This window comes from Dendrobates tinctorius, unplaced genomic scaffold, assembly GCF_039654945.1.
Source record: "Dendrobates tinctorius isolate UK_male_01 unplaced genomic scaffold, ASM3965494v1 ptg000011l, whole genome shotgun sequence".
NCBI classification, from domain to species: domain Eukaryota; kingdom Metazoa; phylum Chordata; class Amphibia; order Anura; family Dendrobatidae; genus Dendrobates; species Dendrobates tinctorius.
Window position 1 is genome coordinate 36694814 of NW_027361679.1, and position 20399 is coordinate 36715212.

At 41.2% G+C, this 20399-nt stretch overlaps 1 protein-coding gene across 6 annotated transcripts in view; it reads right to left on the reverse strand.

The window, feature by feature from the left end:
• Positions 1–258: 258 nt before the first annotated feature.
• RUFY3 (RUN and FYVE domain containing 3) overlaps positions 259–20399 on the reverse strand; it is a 137468-nt gene continuing 117327 nt past the window's right edge. For 5 of the 6 annotated variants that reach the window (XM_073541003.1, XM_073541013.1, XM_073540993.1 and 2 more), the window contains 5 exons: positions 18938–19064; positions 5946–6019; positions 4601–4634; positions 2952–3026; positions 259–1098 (listed from right to left, as the gene is read on the reverse strand). In XM_073541003.1, the coding sequence (XP_073397104.1) occupies positions 958–1098; positions 2952–3026; positions 4601–4634; positions 5946–6019; positions 18938–19064 (451 nt within the window). In that variant the 3' untranslated portion in view covers positions 259–957. Of the gene's footprint in view, positions 1099–2951; positions 3027–4600; positions 4635–5945; positions 6020–18937; positions 19065–20399 lie in introns of those variants that run through there. The other variant, XR_012219612.1, reaches the window with a different exon arrangement.

Sequence of the window (20399 nt, forward strand, 5' to 3'; positions counted from 1 at the left end):
TTAAGTCACAGTATATGAAGCCCTTATGACTAGGGATGACCGGACCCGTCGTAGTTCTGGTATTGGCACCTGACTGAACTTTCGGTCCATAGTTCGGTTCAGGTAACAGACCTTTACCCAAACTTGAACCCCATTGAAATGTGTGGGGACTGTAACTTTGGAGCTGGAAAACTCTCTGTCAGTCTCTGAACTCTACTTAGGAGTATTAGTCTCAAGCCCAATTATAGAAATATATGTATAAACACCATAGTAGAAAAGTCAAGTTTCATTGAACAAATTTAATTTCCGATGCATTTTTCCAAACTCTCTTCACTTTATTCATTGGAGGAATGCAGGGTGAGGATTCAAAAAAGGGAAGCGTTTTTCCAGCACACGGACAGATTCTTGTAACAGCAGAAGTGCTAAGTCCACTCATGTTGCGGAAGTGATTTTATCCAGTAATAAGAACGGATATGCATGTTTTTGGCTAACAGGTATAATTGACCTCTCACATGGATTATATGATTTACTTTTACCAAAAATAAAATTCATTACAAATGTACATAATTTCATACAACATTTCAGCAGCAAATGCTTTGGGTCACAGTAGCAAAGTTGATGTCAGCCTTTTTTAAATTAGTCCTCCATCCAACTTCTGATGGCCACCAGCTTTGTATCCTTGAAATCCTAGACTGCACTGACTTTCACAACTGGAAAGCTTGAAGGAAATAAAACACTTAAGATCTAACAGTGTTCAAGCAGAGAACTCCATGTGCCCTGATCAGAAACGGACATTTGGCATGGTGTGCGTATGGGGGTAACTGTCATACCCATCTGCAAAAGAAAAATCGACATCCATAATGCAATTTAACAAGGAGCAATAATTTAGTTGCCTTAATCGACATGGATCCGAAGTCTTAGTGTGTGCAGGATGGGAGCCATTTCCAGTTCCTATAGAAGTTCATACAATGCCTTGCTTTAGGATGGACTAGAATACTGCTGGATCAGTCTCTTGTAACAGTGGTTACACACGCGTTCCGGATTAATAGAGGAAGGAAGAGGAATCTCATTAGATGAACAGGTGGAGCAGAATATCCCGCCACAATTCTTGCATTCATTCTGCAGTGCAAAAAGAAAAGTGAGTAATACTATTACAGAGAAATTCAAAATCTTAAACTCTATTGCTAAAGGGCATGTTTAGCTAAAATGTCACTCATGGCCTGCTATTTACATTAGTATGCCTATCATTAGTGACGTAGAGGAAATCGGTGACCAGGTATTTGCGCCCCCATCTGACAGTAGTATGATGTAGGGGCAAAGGTCTCAATCGCAGCAACGCATCACTTACTGGGCTTCACGCTGCAGTTTTGATAGAATCACCGGTTTATCTGCTGCAGAGCTACCAGTATCCTGAATGCCGAGCTCTGTATAACCCCACCCACACCACTGATTGACAACTTTCGGTGGACACTGTGCATAGGCAGAAAGCTGCCAGTCAGTGGTGGGGGCGGGATTATACAGAGCTCATGAATAAGAAGGACTACATTGCTACTGTAGTCTTCTAGTGATAATCACCTCCTGATAAAACATTGAATTTTTAAAAACTATAGCAAACAGCTCAGTAAGTGACATCTCTGGAATCAGTTTCTGCCCCTACATTATGCTGCTCTCAGATTATGTTGCAAATACATAAAATTCCATTTATTGGGGTATTCCCATCTCATGTGATGTGAAATATATGGTCAGTCTTCATTCTCAAGCCAACACGTGTTTCGGCCCTTAGCCTTCGTCAGGCTAGGGAGGGCGGCTGTCCAGACCAGGTGCAGTGTAGCTTGTAAGTTATACCTTATACTTACCATACTCTTTGATGTCTAATGCTGTTCTCAGAAATTTTCCTGGTCCATGACATAAAACTATGCATAAACTGACACCTATTGGTGCTATTGGGTATTATTCATGTGGTATATCTATGCAGTGACACATATGGTGTTCACTATTTTTGCACTAATATTGCACTTTAATACCTATGTATTTTTTGCACTTTATATACGTTTTCTTATTTGTATGATTATGATGTACACCTATAGGGCATTGATATACAATTTTTACTAATTTGTATGCACCTTACTTATGAATATATATTTTTTTTTTTTTTCACTGTTGAGATATATATTTTTGTTAGCACCATTTACTGCAATAATATGCCCTTATGAAATGGATAGTACTGCCCTCTTATGCATATTTTTATATTATAAAACACTGATGGCTTTGCTACTTTTAAAATACCTGAAGTACCTTTATTTATAAAATAATAAAGTATATATATTTTTACATTCAGGACTTATGGTCAATGTGTTCTTGTGTGTTGTGCTCGAATTACAGCAGCATCGAGGGGTATGGGATTTTATCAGTGTAAATTGTCTAGGGCTGCGGATTTGAAATCGGCAGTATGTCAATGTAAACTGGAAGTGTCACCCTTTCCAAAGCCAAGGGTGATATATGGTTTAAAGGGAATCTGTCAGTAGGCTCAACCCTCTTAAGCCGTCTATATGGGGATGCAGGTCATAGGAATTAGAATAAAAGGAAACCTTAATATCTGCAATCCGATGTCTTATTCTAGAGATATCCATGTTTTTCACATATGTAAATGAGCTCTTCCAGGCTATGGAGAGGATGTTGCCTCCAGAGCTCCCTTCCTCCTCATAGCCTGGAAGAGGTCTTTTATATAAAGCGATAAAAGATGATTTATCAACAAGGCATCTGATATGAGACACACAGGTATCGCTCTCCTCAGCATTCTATACCCTGCATGCCCATATTAATAGTTTAGATGGGTCAAATGTGGTGGCAGATTCCCTTTAAACTCAACATTTTAACATCAACTGCAGCGTTACCACTGTGTGCGGTCTGCAGCAGAACTGCCCAGTGGGAACCCTAATGAGTTTTGAGATATAAGTGAACCTCCAGATTACCTTTGTGAGCAAGATGCTGGATTCTTCTCGACACAGCTGACACATTTGAAGGATCTTTGTTTCACCAGCTTTCTCCTAGTACAGCAATAAGAAAAATATTATAGACTGGTATGTGCACTAAAAGCAGTTTTACCTTATTTTGGCAGATGAGAGAAACGGCTGCTACAGAACAATTTCTGGAGATTTAGTAATATTTGGGGTGGACTGGATCATGCAATGGGGTTGTGCATATGCCCATTTCTTTTGACCTTTCCCATTACTCGTTTGATGTTAATGGACATTTGTCTTTTCCGACTATACATAGCAAAAATTGGTGACCGTTTCCCTTTAATAAACTGCGGTCAGCATGAGGTAGGGGGTTAAAACACTGAAATCAATGATGTAGCACAAGTCCAACCGTGTGCTGGAGTTTACTTTGACTGAAGCTTTAATCACCTTATGATTAACATTGCTGTGACTAGCTGGCCACCTGCTTTCAAGTCCGAATTGGCCCCCTTCTGTGATTAGCAGCGCACTGTCTATAGCCATGTACACAGAGAGCCTGGCGTGGGCGGGGTTAGCTTTCTCAGCTCTGCTGCATTTCTAAATCTAAAACTACTGATTACGCAAGAACTGCTGCACCCAGTAATCTAAGTGATATATCGTTGGATTCAGGGTCTCTTTACTGCTTTTTCATGCTGCTCTCAGATGACGTAGCAAAGACAGATTCCATTTAACTATGTAACATCCTGTTATCTTGAGCTACTGACATGAAGATCCCTTATTCTCTAGGCTTGGCAGCATCTACATCTATTTAGTGTAATTTACATTGCTTATGCCAGTTGCTGTGGAAAGAAAAGGAAAAATGGAGCCTTCATGCCTGTGACAAAAATCACCCACTTTTTATCGAAAAAAAGAGCTTTCTTTTTTATGACAGAAACTAGACTTGAAAGAACAGAAGATAGATCAGGAGATTAAACATCCAACTGACCTTAATTGGCACTGTTTTGTTTCTGCTAAAATAACATTTTATTTAACAATACATATACAGTATTGGTGATCAGGTACGTTTAAAGAGTAACCAGTTTTATAAATCAATAGTATGTGTAAAAAACAAGCATCTTTGTAACATATCTGATCAGAGAAATCTGCTTCTTTCTCCTCCTGGACTGGACTGTTTTTCCAAATTCTCATTTCACAGGTAAAATGCTGAGATAGGAAATGGCAGTAACTACTGGTAAGATCCAGACAGGAGCTGGGAGGAAGAGAGAGGTGCCAGAGCTCCTTTTCCATCCATCTAGAAGCTTATCAGACATAACTGCCATCTACTATTCTTTCTTCACTGAATACAGATTTTTCCTAGGAATTGAAAATTGTGATAATGACTGATCAATTCTGGCACAGAAAGAAGCAGATTTCTCTGATAATATATATTACAGTTGTTTATTGTCATGTGTACTATTGTTTTATGAAGTCAAAATTAAAAACGGTTACGCTTTAAACGTCTGAGCTTTTTATGGCCACTGGTCATATGCCCAGAACCCCTCCTTTTTGATAATCTCTCCTTTTTTCTGTTTAACCATACCATCAATAAACATACTGCAGAGGTTGGAAAGAAGCATTTTATGCTGCACACAACCATGTGAATGAACACTTGAGTTAGCACAAACCTCGCTCTCTGGGTTGATTGAAGGTAATGTTGTACTGAAATAAAAAAAAAAAAACACAGTAGAATGACCTGAGCAGAAGGGACATGTAAAAACTAAGCAAATTTAAGCTCTGATAACAGCACATATGTACAATGCAGTTGGAAAGATCCTGCCACATAAAACTACAGTATCCATAAAGCTACAACATCAGGTCCGCTCTCTATTTGAAACTTAACCTCTCAAAAACTGTACTTCTTCTGCTCCCGCCGACTTCTAACCTCCCTAAACTTGACATTTCCCTCTCCGTGGGTGGTACCACAATAACATCCCGGCAGCAGGCGCACTGTCTGGGTGTTATGTTTGACACCAATCTCTCCTTCACATCCAATATACAATCTCTTGCCCGCTCTTGCCGCTTACACCTAAAGAACATTTCTAGAATCCGCCCTTTTCTCACCATGGAAACAAAAACCCTCACTGTCGCATTTATCCACTCCCGCCTGGACCACTGCAACCCTTTATTAATTGGCCTCCACATTACTCGACTTTCCCCACTCCAGTCCATACTTAATGCTGCAGCCAGGGTCATCCATCCGGCCAATCGGTACTCGGATGTGTCCGCTCTTCACCAGTCCTTACATTGGCTGCCCATTCATTATAGGATCCAATTCAAACTACTTGTTCTCACTTGCAAAGCTCTTCACAGTGCAGCATCCCCCCTACATCTCCTCCCTCATTTCTGGCCTAACCGACTGCTGCACTCTGCAAACGACTTTCAACTAACCTCTGCACTAATCCACACCTACCACTCCCGACCCCAAGACTTCTCCCCTGCTGTGCCAATCCTCTGGAATGCGCTACCCCAAGAAATTAGGACTACCCACAATTTGCACAGTTTTAGGCGCTCCCTCAAAATGCATTTGTTCAGAGCGGCCTATCACGTTCACTAATCAAAGTCATTCTATGTGTAAGTGTGGGTGTGTAGCCCATTCACTATCTCCATCTATCCCCCACCCCCTCAAGATGGCTGGACCATCATTGTAAATACATCATTGTAAATACACACCTGTACTTTGTATCTCCCCCACCTCATTGTAGATTGTAAGCTCTCACGAGCAGGGTCGTCTTATTTTGCTTTAATTATTGTATTTTTAACGTTGTTACTTATGACTTGTGTTTTGAAACTGTTAAACTGCAAAGCGCTGCGGAATATGTTGGCACTATATAAAGATTATTATTATTGAGTATGTACACTTTATGCAAGACCAGAACATAAGAAAGCACCATGGAATAAATAGCACTATAATAATAAATAAAATAAGATTCTACTGCATTTAATATCAACTTAGTTTTATAAATTACATACTTGTTTGGTGTAGTGCTACTTGTTTCATTCACAGCTTGTCTCACATTTTCATCTGCTCCTTTATGTTGTACATACTGATGAAAAAAAAAAAAGTATTTTGCAGCATTTTTAGAAAAACTGAATAGAATGATAAACAATTGTAAAAAGGACTGTATGATTTATAGTGGGTACAGAAAGTATTCAGACCCCTTTACATTTTTCTGTTTCATTGCAGCCATTTGGTAAATTCAAAAAAGTTCATTTTTTTCTCAGTGTACACTCTGCACTCCACTTTGATGGAAAAAAACAGAAATGTAGAAATTTTTGCAAATTTATTAAAAAAGAAAAACCAAAATATCACATGGTCATAAGTATTCAGACCATTTGCTCAGACATTCATATTTAAGTAACATGCTATTTCCTTGTGATCCTCCTTGAGATGGTTCTACTCCTTCATTGGAGTCCAGCTGTGTTTAATTAAACTGATAGGTGTGTGCCTTTACAAATCAAGTCCTGTCTATAAAAGGCCTCAGAGCTCACGTCAGACCAAATGAGAATCATGAGGTCAAAGGAAATGGCCAAGGAGCTCAAAGACAGAATTGTGGCAAGGCACAGATCTGACCAAGGTTACAAAAGAATTTCTGAAGTACTTAAGGTTCCTAAGGCACAGTGGCCTCCATAATCCTTAAATGGAAGAAGTTTGGGACCTCCAGAAGTCTTCCTAGACCTGGCCGTCCAGCCAAACTGAGCAATCATGGGAAAAGAGCCTTGGTGAGAGAGGTAAAGAAGAACCCCAAGATCATTGTGGATGAGCTCCAGAGATGCAGTAGGGAGATGGGAGAAAGTTCCATAAAGTCAACTATTACTGCAGCCCTCCACCAGTCGGGCCTTTATGGCAGAGTGGCCCGACGAAAGCCTCTCCTCAGTGCCAGACATATGAAAGCCCACAGTTTGCTAAAAAAACAAAAAAAACAAAAACAAAAAAAAAAAAAAAAAAAACACATGAAGGACTCACAGACTATGAGACATATGATTCTCTGGTCTGATGAGATTAAGATACACGCTTTTCATGATAATTCTAAGCAGTATGTGTGGCGAAAACCAGACACTGCTCATCACCTGCCCAATACAATCCCAACAATGAAACATGGTGGTGGCAGCATCATGCTATGGGATTGTTTTTCAGCTGCAGGCACAGGACGACTGGTTGCCATTGAAGGAAACATGAATGTGGCTAAGTACAGAGATATTCTGGATGAAAACCTCTTCCAGAGTGCTCTGGACTTCAGACTTGACTGAAGGTTCACCTTCCAACAAGACAATGACCCTAAGCACACAGCTAAAATAACAAAGGAGTGGCTTCAGAACAACTCTGTGACCATTCTTGACTGGCCCAGCCGGAGACCTGACTTAAACCCAATAGAGCATCTCTGGAGAGACCTGAAAATGACTGTTCACCATTCAACCTGACGGAACTGGAGAGGATCACTGTCACGGACATGGTTTGTGGAACCACTGTCCCACATACCATGGAAAGCCTGAAGGGGCGTGAGTAAGGGAACACCTGACTGTTCACTAGAGCCTCGGATGGTGAGGTTACACTTGCTCCCGATGAACGCCTGGTGCCACTCCAGGACAGACCAAAGGCAGCTGGACCCAAAGGAAAGACTGGAGGGAACAGCTGGCAGAGTTTGTATTAGAATGCAGCAGAGTTCGCATCAGAGTGTAGCAGGCAGGACTTGCACCCCTACACAACTTAGACTGCAAAACAGGAAGGTTGCTCAGGCACCTTCACAGTGGAGAGGAAGCAATATATACATAATGCCTCTCAACCATTCGCTGGGGAGAAAATAGCAAATGTACTTGCTGGCCCTTTAAGTGGACGGGATAGTGCGTGCCCCAAGGACACGGCTGGAAGTGCTGCTGGAAGCATGTGGAGCATAAGAGAGGAACCAACTGCAGGGTGGGTGAGAGAACTGACACGCCGGAGACCCTGCCTGTCAGAGCAGGGATCCGGCGTGGTGCTAACAATCTTCAAGGAAGAATGGCTGAGGATCCCCAAATCCAGGTGTGAAAAACTTGTTGCATCATTCCCAAGAAGACTCATGGCTGTACTAGCTCAAAAGTGTGCTTCTTCTCAATACTGAGGAAAGGGTCTGAATACTTATGACCATGTGGAATTTCAGTTTTTCTTTTTTTAGTAAATTTGCAGAAAATTATATATTTGTTTTTTTTTTTTTTTTTCAGTCAAGATGGGATGCAGAGCTGACCAAACTGGTTTTATGCCTGGTAAGAATACATCCATCAATATTAGACGAGTCCAGTCAGTGGTCCAATATAGCTCTCTGGTGACGGACAATGAATGGGCATTGGCATCGCTTGATGAGGCCAAGGCCTTTGACTCTCTTGAATGGCCTTTTCTCCGTGCATGTTTGCAGAGGTATAGATTCCAAAAATGGGTCAGTATTTTATACATGAAACCTAAGGCCCGGGTCATCGTAAATAATTCCATATCTGAGCCATTTTCATTACATAGGGGAACTCGTCAGGGGTGTCCCCTTTCCCCAGCCCTTTTTGCTCTGGCTATTGAGGCACTGGCAGTTCGTATAAGATCTTCCCCTAATATGGCTGGTATAGTAATAGTGGGTCGGACAGATACCATAGGCCTATATGCTGACGATATGGTGATATTTATGGACAAAGCGGAGGAAACCCTGACAAGAGTGATCACTACTATAAATAAATTTGGTAAATACTCTGGCCTATGTATAAATTGGGAGAAATCTGCTTTGATGCCCCTTTCCCACACTCCAATGCCACGACTTGAGACTCTTTCCTTACTACCCATTGTAACCAGTTTTAAATATCTGGGTGTCCACATTTCTCAAGGCAGTAAATTTGATCTGCAACTTAATATACATCCAATTCTAGAGATGGTCAAACGAATTAAAAAAAAAAAAAAAAAAAAAATAATAAGATGGGGTGCAGAGTGAACATTAATGAGAAAAAAAATGAACTTTTTTTTAAAATTTACCAAATGGCTGCAATGAAACAAAAAGTGAAAAATTTAAAGGGGTCTGAATACTTTCCATACCCACGGTAGAGAGTGGTCCCTCACTGAGAACTTCCATTAGATAGTTAATGTTGAGACTGGCTACAAAAAGTCTCTGTCTGGAAAAACCTGCTTTCCTATGCAAGACAGAGAGATAAATTGATTTCAATGGACAGCACATTACTTTTCATATTACTCTTTTGGTGATGATGCAAGAACTTTAGTCGCATGCTAAAGTGATCCTTCACTGATAGCATCTGATCACAGCGGGGGACCTTTTAAATAAGAACAGGGTAATGTCAGAAGGGCTACTTCACGTCTGTAGTGCCAATTGCCACCGCTGTTTTATATTTCATCACTTAATTTTGGAGATTAAACTCCTGATTAGAGTTGAGCGACTTTGGTCGGATCGGGTTTCATGAAACAAAATTTGAGTCGGATGAAGCTGGTCCGACTAGGGCAAAAAAAGTCGGAGTTTCGTCCGAAACCCGACCCCAATGCAAGTCAATGGGGATTAAAAGTCGGCATTGAGTGGATGAATGTCATCCGCTCAATGCCGACATTTATTCCCCATTGACTTGCATTGGGGTCGGGTTTCGGACGAAACTCCGACTTTTTTTGCCCTAGTCGGACCAGCTTCATCCGACTCAAATTTTGTTTCATGAAACCCGATCCGACCAAAGTCGCTCAACTCTAATCAGGAGTTTAATCTCCAAAACCATGGAGCAACATGTAATGACAGCACAGCTTTGCAGATGACCGGTGCTCCTCTGGAAAAATCACACAAACTGACAATGCTCCAAAGGCTGATCTTACGTTTAATGTATGTTTAGGAGGCACAATTTACAAAGAACTGAAGAAGATACCAGTCATAGTTTGCATTTGTTCTGAGAAATACAGATAGTGCTGGTCAAAGACATTTATAGAAAATGGGCATATTTGTATTATGACCAGAACCTCTTTAACCCCTTGACCCCCAAGGGTGGTTTGCACGTTCATGACCAGGCCAATTTTTACAATTCTGACCACTGTCCCTTTATGAGGTAATAACTCTGAAACGCTTCCATGGATCCCGGTGATTCTGACACTGTTTTCTCATGACATATTGTACTTCATGATAGTGGTAAAAATTCATTGATATAACTTCGGTTTATTTGTGAAAAAAAATGGAAATTTGGCAAAAATTTCGCAATTTTCCAACTTTGAATTTTTATGCCCTTAAATCACAGAGATATGGCACACAAAAAACTTAATAAATAACATTTCCCACATGTTTACTTTACATCAGCACAATTTTGGAACCAAAATTTTTTTTCGTTAGGAAGTTATAAGGGTTAAAAGTTGACCAGCGATTTCTCATTTTTGCAACACCATTTTATTTTTACGGACCACATCACATTTGAAGTCACTTTGAGGGGTCTATATGATAGAAAATACCCAAAAGTGATACCATTCTAAAAACTGCACCCCTCAAGGTGCTCAAAACCACATTCAAGAAGTTTTTAACCCTTCAGGTGCGTCACAGGAATTTTTTGAATGTTTAAAAAAAAATGAACATTTAACTTTTTTGCACAAAAAAATTACTTCAGGTCCAATTTTTTTTATTTTACCAAGGGCAACAGGAGAAATTGGACTGCAAAAGTTATTGTGCAATTTGTCCTAAGTACTCCGATACCTGATATGTGGGGGGAACCACTGTTTCGGCGCATGGCAGAGCTCAGAAGGGAAGGAGTGCCGTTTGACTTTTTCAATGCAAAATTGGCTGGAATTCAGATCGGACGCCATGTCACATTTGGAGAGCCCCTGGTGTGCCTAAACAGTGGAACCCCCCCCCCCACAAGTGACCCCATTTTGGAAACCAGAACCCCGAAGGAACTTATCTAGATATGTGGTGAGAACTTTGAACCCCCAAGGGCTTCACAGAAGTTTATAACATACAGCAGTACAATTAAAAAATCATATTTTTTCCACAAAAATGATCTTTTCACCCCCAATTTTTTTTTTCCCAAGGGTAACAGGACCCCAAAAGCTATTGTGCATTTTGTCCTGTGTACGCTGATACGCCATATGTGGAGATAAACGACTATTTCGGCGCATGGCAGAGCTCGGAAGGGAAGCAGCGCCATTTGACTTTTTTGGCTGGAATTGAGATCGGACGCCATGTCGCGTTTGGAAAGCCCCTGATGTGCCAAAACAGTGGAAACCCCCCCAAATAACATCATTTTGGAAACTAGACCCCCCAAGGAACTTATCTAGATGTGTGGTGAGAACTTTGAACCCCCAAGGGCTTCACAGAAGTTTATAATGTACAGCCGTACAATTAAAAAATCATTTTTTCCACAAAAATGATCTTTTCACCCTCAATTTTTATTTTTCCAAGGGTAACATGACCCCAAAAGTTAGGGAATGTGCACACGTATGCAGAAAATTCCTAACAGAAAACCGGACTCCTTCCCAGAAAACGCGCGCTTTTCCCACGCGTTTTGCGAGTTTTCCGCACGTTTATGCGTTTTCTTCCGCACGTCCCCAGTCTCATAGAAAATAGCTAGAAATGCGGATTTTTCCGCAAAATTAATGAGCATGCTGCGTTTTTTACCTCAATGTGTTTTTTTCGCGGAAAAAAACTCATCAATATGCACAAAAAGTGCAGAATTCATTAAAATGAATGGGATTGCTTCTTGTAAGCGTTTTTGCCGGTAAAAACGCAAAAAAAACACGTGTGCACACAGCCTTATTGTGCAATTTGTCCTGAGTACGCTGATACCCCATATGTGGGGGTAAACCACTAGTTGGGCGCATGGCAGAGCTCGGAAGGGAAGCAGTGCCATTTGACTTTTATGGCTTTAATTGCGATCGGACGCCATGTCGCGTTTGGAAAGCTCCTGATGTGCCTAAACAGTGGAAACCCCCCACAAATGACACCATTTTGGAAACTAGGAACTTATCTAGATGTGTGGTGAGCACTTTCAACCCCCAAGGGCCTCACAGAAGTTTATAACGCCCGGGCGTGAAAATAAAAAAAAAATCATATTTTTTCCACAAACATGATCTTTTAGTCCCCAATTTTTTTTATTGTGCCAAGGGTAGCAGGAGAAACTGGACCCCAAAAGTTGCTGTCCAATTTGTCCTGAGTACGCGGATATCCCATATGTGGGAGAAAACTACTGTATGGGCACACGTCGGGACTCGGAAGGGAAGTAGTGACGTTTTGGAAGGCAGACTTTGATGGAATGGTCTGCGGGTGTCATGTTGCTTTTGGAGAGCCCCTGATGTACCTAAACTGTGGAAACCCCCCACAAGTGACCCCATTTTGGAAACTAGACCCCACAAGGAACTTATCTAGATGTGTGGTGAGCACTTTGAACCCCCAAGTACTTCACAGAAGTTTATAACGCCCGGGCGTGAAAATAAAAAATTCATTTTTTTCCCCAAAAATGATATTTTTGCCCCCAATTTTTTATTTTCCTAAGGGTAACAGGAGAAATAGGACACCAAAAGTTGTTTTGCAATTTGTCCTGAGTAGGCTGATACCCCATATATGGGGGTAAACCACTGTTTGGGCGCATGGCAGAGCTTGGAAGGGAAGGAGCACCATTTGACTTTTTCAACGCAGAATTGGCTGGAATTGAGATCAGACGCCATGTTGCGTTTGGAGAGCACCTGATGTGCCCAAACAGTGGAAACCCCCCAATTCTAACTCTAACCCTAACCCCAACACACCCCTAACTATAATCTCAGCCCTAACCCTAACCCCAACACACCCCTAACCCTAATCTCAGCCCTAACCCTAGCCCTAACGGGAAAATGCAAATACATTTTTATTTTATTTTATTATTTTTCCATAACTAAGGGGGTGATAAAGTGGGATTTGATTTACTATTTATCGTGGGTTTTTATGTTTGGTAGCTGTCATACGCTAAGGCTATGTGCACACGTATGCAGAAAATTCCTGACTGAAAACCGGACTCCTTTCCAGAAAACGCGGGTTTTTTTCCCAGAGCGTCCCCAGTCTCATAGAAAATAGCTAGAAATGCGGAATTTTCACCGACATTAATGAGCATGCTGCGTTTTTTACCGCAATGCGTTTTTTTCGTGGAAAAAAAACGCATCAATATGCACTAAAAGTGCGGAATTCATCAAGCGTTTTATATGGTAAAAATGAGAAAAAAACGTGAATAAAACGCTTAAGGCTATGTGCCCACGGTGCGTGTTAAAACGCACACCAAAAACCGGACTCCTTCCCAGAAATCTTTCACCGCGATTATGATCGCGATTTTGCCGCGATTTTCGTGTGCGATATTCAAGCACTTTCCAAGCGATGCTTCAAATCGCTTGGAAAGTGATTGACAGGTTGGTCACACTCGTCAAACATAGTGTTTGACAAGTGTGACCAGGTTTTTACTATTGAGGCCGCCTATGCGGCCTCAATAGTAAAAGATAGAATGTTAAAATGCTAAAAAAAATAAAAAAATCGGGGTATATTTACCTTCCGGCGTCCCGCGCTGCATTCCCGAGCCTCAGCGTTCCCAGTAATGCCTTGCGAGACCGGTGATGACGTAGTCTCGCGTTGCTATAGCGATCTCGCGAGACCACGTCATCACTGGACCGTGCCGCAAGGCATTACTGGGAACGCTGAGGCCGGGAATGCAGCGCGGGACGTCGGAAGGTAAATATACCCCGATTTTTTATTTTTTATTCTTTTTTTTACAGGGGTATGGTACCCAGGGCCTGGAGGACAGTCTCCTCTCCTCCACACCGTGGGTACCAACCGCACATGAGACGCTTAACTTCCCGCATGGTGGGCATAGCCACATGCGGGAAGTAAGTGATTCTCATGCATTCCTATGGGTGCGGAATCGCGGCAATTCTTTGCGATTCTGCACAAAAGAATGAGCATGCTGCGATTTTTTTCGTGATGCGATTCCGCCGCGGAAAACAGCGCAGCATTAGCACAGTATGTGCGGAATGCCATAGGAATGCATGGGGGGCATTCTGTACACGATTTTTAAACGTTTTCGCTGCGTTTTTGCGCCGAAAATCGCGGCAAAAACGCTTAAAAATCGCTACGTGGGCACACAGCCTAAAAGACGCTTTTTATTGTAAAAATAGTTTTTGCATCACCACATTTTGAGAGCTATAATTTTTCCGTATTTTAACTCACCGAGGCATGTGAGGTCTTATTTTTTGCGGGACGAGCTGACGTTTTTATTGGTACCATTTTCGGGCACATGACATTTTTTGATCGCTTTTTATTCCGATTTTTGGGACGCAGAATTAACAAAAACCAGCGTTTCATGAATTTCTTTTGGGGGGGCGTTTACACCGTTCCGCGTGTGGTAAAATTGATAAAGCGGTTTTATTCTTTGGGTCAGTACGGTTACAGCGATACCTCATTTATGTCTTTTTTTGTGTTTTGGCACTTTTATGCAATGAAAACAATTTTATTTAAAAAATAATTATTTTTGCATTTATTCTGTGAGCTATAACTTTATTTTTTTGCTGATGATGCTGTGTGGCGGCTCGTTTTTTGCGGGACAAGATGACATTTTCAGCGGTACTATGGTTATTTATATCCGTCTTTTTGATCACGCGCTATTGCACTTTTTGTTCGGCGGTATGATAATAAAGCATTGTTTTTTGCTTTGTTTTTTATTTTTATTTTTTAAGGGGTTCGCTAAAGGGGTTAACTACTGGGACAATTTTACAGGGCGGGTCGTTACGGACGCGGAGATACTAAATATGTGTACTTTTATTGCTTTTTTTATTTTCAAAAAATGAATTTTTTTTTTATTTAGCGATTTTTTATAAATTATTTTTTTACACTTTATTACATTGTCCCATATTGGTTCCGGGGACCTGCAGGGAAGGAGGCCCCCAGAGCAGCACAGCACATCGCGCTGCTCCGGTGGGTCTCAGGGAAGCACGGAGGGAGCCCCCTCCCTGCCGATGCTTCTCTAAATCCCCGATACACTGCGATCATGTTTGATCGCAGTGTGCCAGGGGTTAATGTCGGGGGCGGTCCATGACCGCCCCTGACACACAGTGCCGGGTGTCAACTGTGATAATCACAAAAATTCACAAAAATCCACAATAGACTACCTCAAAAGGCGCAAGCTGAAGGTTTTACAATGGCCCTCACTGTCCCTTGATCTGAACATCATTGAAAATCTGTGGCTAGATATCAAAATAGCAGTGCATGCAAGGAAACCCAGGAATCTCACTAAACTGGAAGAATTTTCCAAGGAACAATGGATGAAAATCCCTCAAACAAGAATTCAAAGACTCCTGTCTGGCTACAAAAAGCGTTTACAAGCTGTGATACTTTCAAAAGGTGGTGTTACTAGGTACTAACCATGCAGGGTGCCCAAACTTTTTCATCAGCCCATTTTCATTTTGGTAGTTTAAAATTTAAAAGATGAAAAAAAAATATATTTTTTTCCTAAAATACAAAAAGGTAATGTGTCCTCTCTAAAGGCCCCGTTACACTAATGCACCAGCGATCCCGACAACGATACGACCTTGTCAGGATCGCTGGTGCATCGCTACATGATCACTGGTGAGCTGCCAAACAGACAGCTTCAACAGCGATCAGTACCAGCGAGGACGCTGGTCTCTAAGGTAAATATCAGGTTACTAAGCGGCGTGCGTCACTTAGTTACCCGATGTGTACCTTAGAAACCAGCTCCCAGCGCCTGCTTAGAGTGCTGGGAACGTCGCTGATCGTTGGCTCCCGCTGCCACACGCAGCAATGCGCGCTGACCAGCGGGAGAGCAACGATCAAAAAACGGCCGTGCACGACTGCACGATCAGCGATACCCGGCGGGGGGGCCAGTCGCTGATCCCGTCACATACAGCGATCTCGCTGGTGAGATCGCTGTGGCGTCACAAAATCAGCGATCTCGCTAGCGAGATTGCTGTGTGTGACGGGGCCTTAACTTTAGCCATTTTAGAGATTATTTAATCTTTAACTTGCTTAACTATTCACAACAACAGTAATATTTTACCAGGGGTGCCAAAACTTTTACATGCCGCTGTATCTCACGCAAAATAGATAATAAATATCATTTACCACATGTTAACTTTAGAATCATTTATGAAATATTTGTTTTAATTAGGAAGTTAGAAGGATTAAAAGTTTATGAGCAATTATTCATTTTTCCAAAGAAATTTACAAAACCATACCCAAAAAGTGACATCATTTTAAAAATAGCACGCCCCAAAGAGCTCAAATCCACACAAGAAGTTTATTAACCCTTTAAGTGCTTCAAAGGTATTAAAGGAATGTGGAAGGAAAAAATGAAAATAGTAATTTTTCCCACAAAAATGTTCCTTTAACAGAAGAAAATGGACCTTACTATTTATTGCTGAATTTCTCCTGAGTGCACATATGCCCCATATGTGCTGAAAAATTACTGTTTGGCCACATGGCAAGGCTTGGAAGGAAGGAGCAACATTAGACTGAGAGCAAAATTGTCTGGAATAGATAGCAGACGCCATGTTGTGTTCACAAAGTTCCTAATGTGCCTAAACAATGTAAACCTCCCACAAGTCACCCCGTTTTGGAAACTACACCCCTGAAGAAATTTATCCAGAGGTGTAGTGAAAATTTTGAACCCTCAGGCGATTGACAGAATTGTATAACATTGGCCTGAGTAAATGATAAATTACCATTATTTTCCACGAAAATGTTGCTTTTTGCCCCAAGTTTTCAATTTTCAAAAGGGATAAGAGCAAATGAATGGTAAAACTTGTTACAAAAATTCTCCCGTGTACATCAATACCCTTCATGTGATCAAAAACTACTTTTGGAGGCACAGCACAAAGCGCAGAAGGTAATGACTGCCATATTATAGTGCAGCTTTTGTTGCACTGGTTTAAGGGGGGCATGGTCACATTGGCAGAGCCCCTGAGATTTTCAAACAGCAGAACTCCCCATAAGTGATCTCATTTTACAAACTACACCCCTCAATGAACTCATCTAAGGGTGCAGTGACCATATTGACACCACAGGTGTGTGACAGAACTTAATACCATTGGGCAGCAAAGAAAAAATAATTACGAAGATTTTGTTTTAGGCCAAGATTTTACATTTTCGCAAAAGACAAATGGGACCAAAAGTAGTCACAGAATTTCTGCTGAACGTGTGGGGCTCTACAGTAGAGCTTAGCCACATAGCAACACTCGGGAGGGAAAGAGTGTCATTTGATTCTTGGAGCACAGATTTTCCTAGAATAGTTTGTGGATTCTATATACAGAACCCCTACGTGCCAGAAGAGCAAAATCCCCCCATTTTGGAAATTACATCCTTCTGGGAATTTATCTACAGTTAAGTGATTATTTTTACTCCATGGGCGTTTTCCAGAAACAAGCAGCAATTGATGATGCTGAGTGAAAATTACAAATCTGCTGCTGTAGTCTCCAGTACGTTGTAGTAACCAGTACATGGTAGTGCCCAGCTCATGCTTCTGGGGCTCAGAAGGGAGAGAGGCATTTCTTTTGAGGGAGGGGTGAGAGCCATTTAGCTTTTACAGAGCCTGTGTGTTACCAGTAACGTGGAAGTCCCCTATATTTCCATTGACGGAGGACCTGTGTTCAAACTTACTTTTTTTTTTGGATGACTAAGGTTTTGTTAAGAGCATATTAGGGTGGCTCAGTGGTTAGCACTGCAGCCTTGCAGCACTGGGGTCCTGGATCCAAATCCCTCCAAGGACAACATCTGCAAGGAGTTTCTACTTTTTCCCCGTGCTTGCGTGGGTTTTCTCCGTGTCCTCCGGCTTCCTCCCACATTCCAAAGATATACTGATAGGGAATTTAGATTGTGAGCCCCATCGGGGACAGTGCGAATAATGTCTGTAAAGCGCTGTGGAATTAATGGCGCTATATACAGTATATGAGTAAAATACATTTTACATAACATTTTGGAACACATTTATCCTGGACACTAAGCTGAGCACAAACATCTGGGTTTCTATATAAATCTCTGAGTGACGTGTTTCAGATTAAACCTGAGGGATCCATTCACTATAATGAGGCAGCAGAGTTACTCTGGACTTTGGCATCTGTTCAGAGGTTTCTATTTCAGAGATGCACAAAAAGTGGTTGTGATTTAATGCACTCTTAAAAAGATGCACAAGACTAGATCACAGGCCAGACAACGCCCACAGTAGTAACTGCCTCATTATATGGCATCTTACCTCAGAGGTTCCGTCTGAATCATGTATTACAGAGATTTATACGGAAACCCCGGTGTAAGTGCTCAGCGCAGAGCGCAAGATAAATGTGCGCCAAGCCTTACTGCAATCTTTGAGAGGAAGAATTAAAAAAAAAAAAAAAAATCAAAACCAGGTCAAAAATTTGTTTTATTCAATATGCTGTTCCTCGTGCGGTATAAGCGATTAGATGACTTTATTCTTCGGGCCGGTGCAATTACAGCGATAACAGATTTGTTTTGTTTTTTTTGTTTGGCTGCTGTCACATACAAAAACAAGATTTTGCATTGATATATTTTAGAGCTATAATTTTTTTTTGCTACAGAGTCATGTGAGGCCTTGTTTGTTTTGCAAGAGGAGTTGAATTTTTTTGTAACATTTTCAGGCACACAATTTTTTTTATTGCTTTCTATTCTGATTTTTGAGAGGCAGAATTAACAAGAAACAGCAAACCCAATTCAGGATTTTTTTTATGCCTTTCACACGGTGGTAAAAGCAATAAGGCAGCTTTATTCTTTGGGTCAGTATGAATACATCAGACGTGTTGAACGTTCACGATCGGTGGTAGCGCCAATCGTGGGCGTTACTGCAGGGTGTCAGCTATAATCTATCACTCACACCAGATAATGAATGTGCCGGCTGCCAGTGAGGAGATTAGATCGTCCCGCTGTACAAGCACGGCGGATATCGTGAAGGGGTTAAAAGAAATAACCATGTTTTGAACTGCTTGACCTATCAATTCCAGTTCTCACCATGTTTTTCTGCAGAAGATGTGGTTTTCTTAGAGGAGAGTATTTATTTTCAGGCAGGCTTTTCTCTTTCTGATTTCCGGAAGACTTTCGGTTTCTTTCTTTTTTCAGTTCCTTTTCATATTGACCGCTAAAAAAAAAAAAGAGACGAGAAAACAATTTTGGGATACATCACACTACAACAAAAGGCATTTTTTTACATTACAAACAGTGTACTAGGTAAGAAATCTATGCCTGCAGTAAGCAAGACTTAACCTTACAATGTAGTGCTGCTGTACTGTCATCTACTGCAATATTTGTGTCTCCATGGTAACAGACTACAAACAAAACCTACCGTAAGTAGTCTGATCCTGAAATTATGACAAGTGCTCCCTAGTTCTTTCTCATTTACTCAATGTCCATTAGCAGTCATTCTGAAATAAATGGCTGCTGATTCGTATACAGTAAGATGCCACGTTAAAGGGAATCTGTCAGTAGAATCAACCCTCCTAAGGCATCTATATGGGCGTGCAGGTCCTAGGAAGCTGAATAAAGTAATACCTTTATATCTGCAATCTGATGTTTTATTCCAGAGTAATCCATAATGTTCCTTAATATGTAAATGAGTTGTTAAACGGGATATGTGGGACTTAAAAAAAAAAAATATATATATATATATGCCTAAGCAGGAACAGGCATGTAGTTGGTAAGAGGCGACTGCTTGCCTATTGTACCAAGCGCAAGTCATTGACTGCTCCTGCCAGAGATTCACCTGCTCCCTGTCAACAGAGCAATTGTTTCTCTTCCTTTTGACAGGATGAGCCTACTAGCATCATGTTGACTGAAAGCTGGCTTCCCCCAATTAGGCAGCGGAGAGCTGGCTGTCAATCAGCATGACATCAGTAGTGCCGCCCTGTCAACAGGAAAAAAAAAAATGCCACTCTGTTGACGTGACGTCAACGGAAATCTGTGACCGCTGTGTCAGTGGAGAATGGCAACCAGGCACAACAAGCAGGTAGGCAACTAGGATAATAGAAAAAAAACTGGAGACCGTGTCAACAAGACTGGATTTTCCTTTTCTTTTTATTTTTCAAAAGAAAAATACTCATGAGTAAGAATGCTTAGTGCAGTAGAAACGTTTCGACTGGGTGATGTCGACCATGTAGTTTTCTTTTGTATGCACTATAATTTCTTTTGAAAAAGAAAAGGAAAATCCAGTCCTGTTGAGCCGGACTCCAATTTTTTTCTATTATCCTTGATATGAGGCCAGAGCGAGGTCGGTGTCTGAGCCCCAGGTGGATGAGCATAGAGGAATTGGATGTGCTGGAATTAATATTTCCTGATAGTTAACAACTACCTGCTGGTTAGTGCTTAGGCACTTTTTTTTTTTTTTTTTTTTTTTAAGTCTCAGATAATCCCCTTTAAAATATATTTCTAGATCAGACACTGACTATAATTTCAGCAACATATATTTAACTCTAAAAAG